Source organism: Anguilla anguilla, chromosome 16 (assembly GCF_013347855.1).
Source record: "Anguilla anguilla isolate fAngAng1 chromosome 16, fAngAng1.pri, whole genome shotgun sequence".
Classification (NCBI taxonomy): domain Eukaryota; kingdom Metazoa; phylum Chordata; class Actinopteri; order Anguilliformes; family Anguillidae; genus Anguilla; species Anguilla anguilla.
The window spans coordinates 31,419,183-31,429,145 of record NC_049216.1 but is presented as its reverse complement, the minus strand read 5'-3'; the positions used below and the strand labels follow the sequence as shown (position 1 = coordinate 31,429,145).

Below are 9,963 nucleotides of genomic sequence, written 5' to 3'. Positions count from 1 at the left end.
ACTGTGATGCATGTTATGTAAATGTGCATACTGTATGTAAAAATTACCACAGCATCAGTGTAACACCTGAACATTTATTTCTAAATAGACAGTATGTATATATAATCTGTATGCATTTTGGAGCTGATTATAAATATAGCAGCATATTTGTAATAGTAAATATAAAATTGCTTGTTGCTGTAAAATAGTTTTAAATATCTACTACAGGAACTGCAGATAATACATACTAGTTTTCATGGGATGATGCAATGTTGAGCCAGTTGATCAATTAAGCATACTGCGTCAAATGAGATTACAAAATCAGTTATTTTTATTAGCTACTCAGGCTGACCCCTACCCCACTGAGTCAAAATACCCCAGTGCCAGAGTATTATGCTTTATGTTGTCATATTGGAATCATGATGAACATAAAACAAAGGCCCATATAAATTAGAATTTCAGTGACTGCCTACGTTATTGTTGGTTTGCAATGCCAAGACAGGCCATTGGTATTAAACCGTACATTCCTCATGTTGGTAAAGAGATTAAATTGAGTCAAAGTAAAACAAAAGGAATAGCTTCCAACAAAATTCCCCAATATCAGACGAACAAGTCTGACTTTCATAATCTATTTAAATCTCATTGTCCTTTGTCCACTTTAGCTATTCTTTTGTAACAAAAGTACATTGTCTTTATGCCTTCATGACTCTCGGCCTTGGATTAGCAATTGTGAATTTGTGAGAGATAAAAGTACAAAGCGACTAAATCTTAAGCCTTATCTCTATGCAAGATAACAAAATGCATATAAACCAATGTGTAAGAAGTAGGGCGTTATCTAATCAGACAATCCTAGGGTCATTTGCCATCCAGTCAACCTCTTGTGCCAAGTCCAGTGAATAAATGCACCTTTAAGGCAAAAGTGTTTTGGTCGGTCTCGTGGCACAACTGGATCGGTTTAACGGAATTAATTCAAGGTGATGCTGATAACTACAGGCCCAAACCTGGTCATTTAAATGTTAGGTGTCCCTTGAAGAATCAGCTGCATTACAATACTCCCATTTCACTTTACCTCCGTGTACCTTGTGTAGCTTGGACATCAGAAACAGTGACATCATTCCCATAGCCATTTGTTTACTCTGGTGGGTATGACAACACTGCTGCTCATTAAATAAAACCACAAAGATGAGAACTTTAAAGGTCAGATCCATCATCGTGTTTTAATCAGCCAAAAATGTTCATGACAGTTAACCAACCATGGGCCTCCCTCACGTAAAATGTGTGTCACTTGCTCTCATGACTGTGACTACACTCCAGGTGCAACAAAGCTACTGATGTCAAGGTTCAGATCGCCAATGGCGACAGTAACCAAGGAATCTGCGCGTGGTTACGCCCCGACTTTCCAGTCAGCGGGATCAGGAAATGGTCAGCCCCCCCCCCGCCCCCGAACAGACTGGATTACATCAGATGCCTCCGTGCGCTATTTGTAGGGGGGGGGGGGGTGGACTGCCAGTACATGACTCATTCAGAACAATCTCAAGAATGAAACAGACAGACAGGGGAGGGGGAGGGGGGACCCACCCAACATAGAAAGCACAAAAGTGTACATAAGGACACAGTGAATGGGAGCGGACATGACTGTCTGCAGAGAGAGAGAGAGAGAGAGAATCCAACACACTACAAAACAAGTGTACGTGTCCTCCAAGCCAACAGAGCTACAAGTAACCTGCAGTAAGCTGTACCTGCTCTCAGCACAGGTAAGCAGTTAAAACAGCCCCCAGGTGTGTGTGTGTGACACACCTGTCCTGGAAGGCCCCAGTGTCTGCTGGCTTCCGGTCCATTTCAGCACCAGTGACTAAATCATCAATTAGCTGAAGAATCCACCCAGCGAACACAAAATGCTCTCACAATGTTACTGGAATGTTCTGTCAACGTTACAACAGTGCTGCTGCATTTCACAGCAGCGTTCTGTGAGAACGTTTGGTTGTTAGCTGGGAACCCACCTTGCTCTCTGGGCCTTTTTAACTGGCTGCTGACTGAGAGGAAACCACAAAAAAAAAAAAAAATAACGGAAAACACTGGGGCTCTCCAGGGCTCGATGGATTCACACACAGTCTCACAGAACTCACAACTCGCACACAAATCTGAAATGCAAATCAGCAGCGCACTACAACACAAGACTTTGCTTTATTTTTTAAATTTCATCCTTTTATTTATTTATTTATTTATTCTTGAGCAGGGTTTCCACGAATGGGAGCAAGCGTTTGGCGCACCGGGGGGGGGGGGGTTTCTGCGGCCGCTTGTTGTCCAGTCTCCTGGTCCTTCGGCGCGGAGTCCGACCCCGAGCTAGGCTCCGCCCACACACACACACAGAGCGGACCCTCGCCTCCGGACCGACCTGGATACTTGTGCAAGAGCACTTATGAGACTAAAGTGCAGCTCAGTTTGAGAAGATCTACTTCTGAAGAAAAATAATAATATTATATATATATATATACAGTATATATAGAGATAAATTTATATTTACATACAGGCGTGTGATGCGTACAGCCATGGTTTTTTTTTTTTTTAAGGAACTTTCCTATGTGGTGAGGTGCGATGACTCCACCCAGAATGTCCCCCGTCTTTCTGGGGTGGAGAAGCTGGACAACAAGGGACCAGCCAATGAGAACGGGCGCCAAAACTGCTCACTGCTCCCCGGGAACAGCCACCAGAGGGTCTGAGGCTAAACAGCTTCTGTGACATTCAATAGCTGCCTGAGTTATTGCTGACTTTTCCAAAGTTTCATCTGTAAATCATAACGGTCAAGGAGCCTGTAAAAGTATTTACAAATTAAACCAAAATATTTATAAAGATGTTTTTTTTATCCACTCCAAATATATTAAACATACAGCTCGCGATGAGCGTTAATTCTCTTTTTTTTAATAAAATTAAATCCCAACATAATAACAATAATGCCTTTTTGTGTTTTTTTTTTTTTTTTTTTTTTGCTGCAATTGTACACCATAGTGTAATACAAGTTCACAAATTTTCGAAGTCTAATAAAAGTTCAACATGCAAATTATCTATCAAAACAATATTGTACCTTTTGAACAAACACTGAAATTTAATTTCAGTTTCTCTAGATCCATTTTTTAGGGTTTTTTTTTTGTCTTTATTACACAACACTTTGATTTTGTTATTTACAAATAAGGGAAAAATCGCAATGCAAGTGCTGTGAATACACAGGGCTCAGTCTTCATCGCTGGAGTCCGAGTCCGACGACGACGAAGAGGAGCTGTCCGACTCCGACGAAGAGGACTCCCCTTTGTCCGAGCCTTCGGCGCCGCTGTTCCCCTTGGGGTCCGCGGACTCGCTCCCGGACTCCTCCTTCTCGCGCCTCCTCCCCGCCTCCCCCCGCCCCTGCTCCTGCGTGACGCGGGGGGCGGGCGGGGCGGCGGGGCCAGCGTTCGTGTCGAACGCGCCGGGCTGCGGCGGCGGGGAGACGGGCAGGTCGAGGCCGGGCTGCAGCAGCATCCCTGGGTACAGCATGCTGGAGAGCAGCAAGGGGTTGAGAGCCCCCGGGTGGGCGGAGCCCGAGGAGGCCGCGGCAGAAGCACTTGGTGGAATGCTGGAGGAGGAGGAAGAGGAGGAGGAGGAGGGGGGGTCGCCGACGCGAGGCTCAGCGCTTTCGCCCTCTGTCCTTTCGCCTTTGGGGTCCGAGCCGGGGGTCCTGGGGGTCCTGGGGGCCCTGGGGTCCGAGCCGGAGGTCCTGGGGGCCCTGGGGGCCGAGCCGGGGGTCCTGGGGGCCCTGGGGGCCGAGCCGGGGGTCCTGGGGGCCCTGGGGGCCGAGCGGTCCCCCCCCTTGCCGCGGGGTCCCTTCCTCTTGCGCTCGGCGCCCCCGGCCGGCTCCTGGGCCTTCCCCAGCAGGCTGCTCAGGCCCAGCAGGTTGGGAAGGCCGGCCATGCCGGAGAGCATCATGGGAAACATGGCGGCCAGGCTGCCGGCATCCCCGGGCAGCCCCATGAGGCCGGCAGTCAGCTGCAGGGACTGGAGGCTCTGCAGGTTCTGCTGCAGCGCCTGCAGGCTGGACAGGTCCATGCCCGACAGCAGCCCATTGGCCAGCAGGGGGCTGAGGCCCAGGGGGGCGGAGCCTGCGTTGGCCGCCGCCGCCGCTGCCGCCGCCGCCTTGGCCTGCGTGCTCTTGGGACGCCGCCCCCGTCGGCACACCTCCTCGGGCACGATGGGTCCGGTCAGGATGCGGTCGAACATGCTCTCGGGCAGGTACCCCTAAAACAGAGGAGGAGAGGGGACCCCTCAGACCGGTGATGGAACACAGGGGGTCAGAGAGCCAAATGTGCCCTTCAACATGGAGGCAAGCCAAGTCACAATACAAGCGTTTTACCATGTGACAAAACAAGTTCCCGAAATCCCCACAAAACAAATGTACCCAGTTAGTGAGGGAAGTCTGACATGGGTGAGACCTGGGGCGACACAGCTCAGGAAGTAAGAGCGGTTGCCTGGCAGTCGGAGGGTTGCCGGTTCGATCCCCCGCCCTGGGAGTGTCGAAGTGTCCCTGAGCAAGACACCTAACCCCTAATTGCTCCCAACGAGCTGATTGGTACCTTGCATGGCAGCCTTTCACCGTTGGTGTGTGTGAGTGTGTGTGTGGATGTGTGTGTGGATGGGTGAATGAGAGGCATCGATTGTAAAGCGCTTTGGATAAAGGCGCTATATAAATGCAGTCCATTTACCATTCAGCAGCATATCTGAGCCGTCTCAGCCCGCCCTATCACAGCTCTCTCAGTGACCTCTGACCCGGCGCGTGCGATCAGACGCTTCCCTGTGACGCTGAGCGCCGTCGCTAAGGCGAAACGCCAGAGCAGCCGCGCCCCGGCGTCCGGAACTCACCGACTGCTTCACCACGTCGGCCCACTCCGGCGGCACGCCGTACTCCGGGTTCTCCTGCAGGAAGCGGCACAGGTCCTTCAGCGGGGGGGCGAAGGCACCGCCCACCTGTGGGAGGGGCGCAGCGAGAGCGAGAGCGTCAGCGGAGGCCCAGAGCTGCCGCGCTGGGGTTTTTACCGCCTCTGTGGGGGAGGGGCGGGGCAGGGCGGGACGGGACAGGGTGGGGCGTGGTGAGGCGAGGTGGGGCGGGATGGGACAGGATGAGGCGGGACGGGACAGGACGGGACAGGACGGGGCAGGATGGGACAGGGTGGGGCGAGGCGGGACGGGACAGGGTGGGGTGGGACGGGACGGGACGGGACAGGATGAGGCAGGATGGGACAGGGTGGGGCGAGGCGGGACGGGACAGGATGAGGCAGGACGGGGCAGGACGGGGCGTGGCTGGATGGGACGGGGCGAGTTGGGGCGGGGCGGTCACGTGATCGCACCTTCCGGGCGTTCCTCCTGTTGATGATCTGCACCCTCTCCTCGCCCGTCAGGCTGTTCACGTCCATCTTGTTGGGGTTTCTGCAGCGGTGCCGCTTCTGCTTGGGCCGGACTTCCGGAAACGGGACCTTGCTGACCCCCTGGAACGCAAACAGAGGTCACATCGGTCACCAGACCAGATTACATGCCCTGCTCGAAGGGTCTCATTAAATCTTAATCCACACTGTACAATATGCAAGTATTCACTCAGTAAAGGACTGCACAATTTCAATTATGAATGCATAAGTGTTCATAAAAATCTAGTGCCTGCAGTACAGCAGGTAATGTGGAGGTCAGGAATGCTCAGGGGTAAGAGGAGGAAGAGGAGGGACTCACGGGGATGAAGGCCCCAACGTCAGCCACGAAGCCCGGGTGCTCTCTCAGCCACAGTTCCAGGTCTTTCCTCTTGGGGGCGTCGTCTCCGGCGAGCCGCGTCCCGTCTTTGAGGTTGATGACGGGGACCCTGCTCTCCGTGTCCACGGGCCCCGGGCCCTGGCCGAACCCCGGCGTGGGGCCCGCGGCAGGGCTGGCCTTGGCACTGCCACTCCACCCGGCGGGCACCTGGGGGGGGGAGGAGAGAGGTACACGCTCACTGATACTGTTACTGATAGAGCAATGGACTACTGTGAGCTGGGGGGGGGGAGGTGTACATGCTCACTGATACTGCTGTGAGCTGGGGGGGGGGGGGGAGGTGTACATGCTCACTGATGCTGTTACTGATAGAGAAATGCACTTCTGTGAGCTGTGAGGGGGGGGGAGGAGAGGTGTACACGCTCACTGATACTGTTACTGATAGAGCAATGCACTGCTGTGAACTGGGGGGGGGGGGAGAGGTGTACATGCTCACTGATGCTGTTACTGATAGAGCAATGCACTGCTGTGAGCTGAGGGGGGGGAGGTGTGCTGCTGTGAGCTACTCCAGGCTCTGCTCTGATATGTAATCTCATTTAAACACATGCACACTGGCCTCAGAGCTCCCTTCCTGTAGCCATAAAACACTCTCAACTGCTACGACAGGTTCCGTGTTCAAATATAAAATATACAAATACGCCTGGGCTAGGTGATTAAATACAGGTACGTGTCATACAGCAGAGTCGGTTAGGAGGGGGGGGGGGGGGGCGGAGCACAGACACAGCAGGCTCCTCCCCCTCCAGTCGCTGTGCTCGGTGCCCGTACCTGCTCCGGCGTCACAGGGACTCGGGTCTTGTTCATGAACAGCAGGTCCATGCCCTCCACGTTCTTCCTCCTCCCCCGTCTCTTCTTCACCACAGGCTGGCCGTCCATGACCCCGTTGACCCTCATATGCCCTGGGAACCCTGGGGGAGGGGGGAGGGGGGTGAGGGGGCAGCACTGGGGTCAGCGGGGTTGGGCCAAACTCGGGACAGTAACTCAGGTTACGCACTGGTACGTTACACATGGAAACTGGATCTGAGTCTCCCTGTGGGTTCACACGCAGTGCACTACACGCACACCCAAGAGGGGATGCAGCTGTTTAATGTTACGCCTTGACATGCTACTGCTGTCTGTATCCCCTGCCTAAGGGTCATTCTGACAGATTCGGGTTGTTCAGGTTGCTAGCGAGAACTTCGCTGGAACACGCAACCACATCAACGCACCACGGCATTACTGTACTCTACTGTACCTCCTGGCTCTTTTCCTTTTGATTAGGAAGTGACCCAAAGGCCCAAGCACTGCCTCAGAGTAACAATGACCTCACACGTGTGACCTCACTCAGTGAGGCTTTAGGCCATGATCAGCAGATAAGGGGACAGAAGAGGACTCAGTGAGGAGAGAGACGGCGGTGTTTGGCGGCGTACCCTGGCCCACGGCGGCGGCGGGGGCGGGGGTGGGGGGCTGGCTGAATTCGGCGAGGCCGGCGGCGTCCGAGGCGCTCTGGAGCTCCTGCAGACGGGCCAGGTACTGCGGCTGCCCCAGGGGGCCCTCCTCGCCCTCCAGCGACCTCTTCTGCGGGACGCCCTGCTTCTGGAAAGTCAGCTTCAAACCCCCTTCCTGCTGCGGTCAGAGCACAGGTCAGACACACGGACTCAGGACAGACAGACAGACTGACTGACTGACAGACTGAAGGACACCTGGACATGGTCACACTCCCCATCTCTGTGTCCTGCACGCGTCGTACGCTTAAGGAGATTAAAGGTCTCGCTCGCTTTAAATTAAACTGAATTACCAGAACCAAAAAGTAAAATGGGGAGACTCCTAATGAATGCTTTCAGTCTGTGTGTGCTACAGTACTGCTAGCATAAGTGTTTATCTCAACTCATATTAAAGGCCACCATCACACCCCATGTAATCTATTTCAGAAATGACTACAAGAGTGACATTGCACAGCGACAAACAGCACTTTAGTTAAAAGCATGGCTTCAGCCGCAGGTCTGGTGCTTATCCATTCTGACTGAAGCCGTTATTCTGCATTTCCACAGTACATGAGAGCCCATGAGTGCAACTGCTTTACTCTCGCAGGGGAAAAGTGAGGCGAAGCAGATGGTGTCTGCAGACCAGCACTCATAGAGGAGGCTACACGGGACACGGATATCCCAGCAGGCACTCTGACAGTCAGCCGAGACAGATCACAGATTCAGCCCAAAACACACAAAGGTTCAACACTGGCCTTCCCTCACCCCCTTTCCCAATTACCCCACACACAACGCCGCCCACACCACACCCCCACACGCGTGTAATTAATGTCCCTCAAGACCAGTTTCTGCATCGGATAGGCGGAAATGAGAATGAAGGGTGTTAGAGGACGGACGCAGTTTTAGGAAGCCGCGGGGCAAGGAAAGGAGAATCCAGACAAAGACATGCTGCACACAGCAAAAACGAGCATTCAGGTCCTAGCGGGAGGAAATAAAATGAGACATACGTTATTGATTTTCACTGTAAACTCCTTGTCTGGAACATGCTTCTTCACCTTTGACATCTGAGGAGAGGCAGGGGGCTCCTCTCCCGGGCCGGGGGGGCCCGGGGCGTCCCCCGGCCCGCCGGGGCTGTCCCGCAGCTTGGTGGTGTAAAAGGAGGACACCACACTGGGCTCGTAGGCACGCCGCGCCCCCGGCCACTGGCCCTTCAGGACGGCCTGACAGATACTGTCCAGCCGGTTGATCATGACTCGGTCCTGCGGGGGGGGGGACAGGGAGAGAGGGAGGGGGGCAAGGACACGGTGTGAGGAGAGGGTGCGGGTCACGTGTGACGAACATAACCAGAAGCTAACAGGGGTTTCAGTTCAAGCTTGTTTTCAACTTGTTTTTATGTTGAAAATGAAAACATTCAAGAACATGAACAAATGGAAAAGCCCTTTCTGGCCTGGAAAAGCAGCAGTAACAGCTGCCTCCAATTTATTCCAACAATCCCTAATTTCTGACATCCTGCTCAGGGGACACAAACTACCCAAAATCTCTGCTGTGAATTTTTTTCCTCAAAGCACAGACAAAACAGAACAGTGATGAGGACATTTACTACTACATCATGTGTCACATTCAGGAAGCATACGCACAGCTCCCTAAAAAGTGCTTTAATCCACCGTGACTAAATCCAGCTGTTTCCAGTGCATAGTGTACTTCAGCCAAGACATATTTCATGTGAGAATGCCATTAACCAACACTGTTATTATTCATTTTTCCAATTCAAACTTCACATTCTGTTCCTCTGATAACTTGCGCGGTGTGTTGGGACTCATTGAGAAGGGGAGTTGCTCTGCACTACCCACCTTTGGCCAGTAGGAGGCAGCGAGCATGAAGCCTCCCTGGAAGGGGTGGTGCGAGTTGGGCAGGCCGTTCTCGGTGAGGTAGCTGTCCTGCGTCTCGTCCTGCGTGGTGCTGAGGGAGGCCACGCTGTCCTCGTCGAAGGCCTTCACGCTGGGGACCGCGGTCGCTGGAGCAACAAGGTCACATGCTTCAGCCAGCGCACACTCCTCTTACACACTCCTCTCTCACACACTCCTCTCTCACACACTCCTCTCTTACACACTCCTCTCTCACACACTCCTCTCTCACACACTCCTCTCTCACACACTCCTCTCTCACACACTCCTCACTTACACACTCCTCTCTTACACACTTCAGCCAGCACACACTCCTCTCTTACACACTCCTCTCACACACTCCTCTCTCACACACTCCTCTCTTACACACTCCTCTCTCACACACTCCTCTCTCACACGCTTCAGACAGCGCACACACTCCTCTCTTACACACTCCTCTCTCACACACTCCTCTCTCACACACTCCTCTCTCACACACTCCTCTCTCACACGCTTCAGACAGCGCACACACTCCTCTCTTACACACTCCTCTCACACGCTTCAGACAGCACACACACTCCTCTCTCACACGCTTCAGCCAGCGCACACTCCTCTTACACACTCCTCTCTTACACACTTCAGCCAGCGCACACACTCCTCTCTTACCTCTTACACGCTTCAGCCAGCACACACACTCCTCTCTCACACACTCCTCTCTCACACGCCGCGCATCTCAAAACGCCACTGAGACGGTAAGAAGGACTGGCTACTAGGCACAAACTATAAAAAGGGCCAGGCTAGCGCCAAGCTAACATACAAGA

General features: G+C 53.2%; 1 protein-coding gene across 14 annotated transcripts in view; it reads right to left on the bottom strand.

Moving 5' to 3' along the window:
* Positions 1-2,532: 2,532 nt before the first annotated feature.
* Positions 2,533-9,963, bottom strand: part of LOC118215852 (chromodomain-helicase-DNA-binding protein 9-like) — an 83,596-nt gene continuing 76,165 nt past the window's right edge. For 9 of the 14 annotated variants that reach the window (XM_035396872.1, XM_035396870.1, XM_035396869.1 and 6 more), the window contains 8 exons: positions 9,110-9,273; positions 8,267-8,518; positions 7,206-7,401; positions 6,565-6,704; positions 5,725-5,949; positions 5,352-5,489; positions 4,867-4,971; positions 2,533-4,245 (listed from right to left, as the gene is read on the bottom strand). In XM_035396872.1, the coding sequence (XP_035252763.1) occupies positions 3,208-4,245; positions 4,867-4,971; positions 5,352-5,489; positions 5,725-5,949; positions 6,565-6,704; positions 7,206-7,401; positions 8,267-8,518; positions 9,110-9,273 (2,258 nt within the window). In that variant the 3' untranslated portion in view covers positions 2,533-3,207. The remainder of the gene's footprint in view (positions 4,246-4,866; positions 4,972-5,351; positions 5,490-5,724; positions 5,950-6,564; positions 6,705-7,205; positions 7,402-8,266; positions 8,519-9,109; positions 9,274-9,963) is intronic. The other 5 variants (XM_035396881.1, XM_035396874.1, XM_035396882.1 and 2 more) reach the window with 3 other exon arrangements.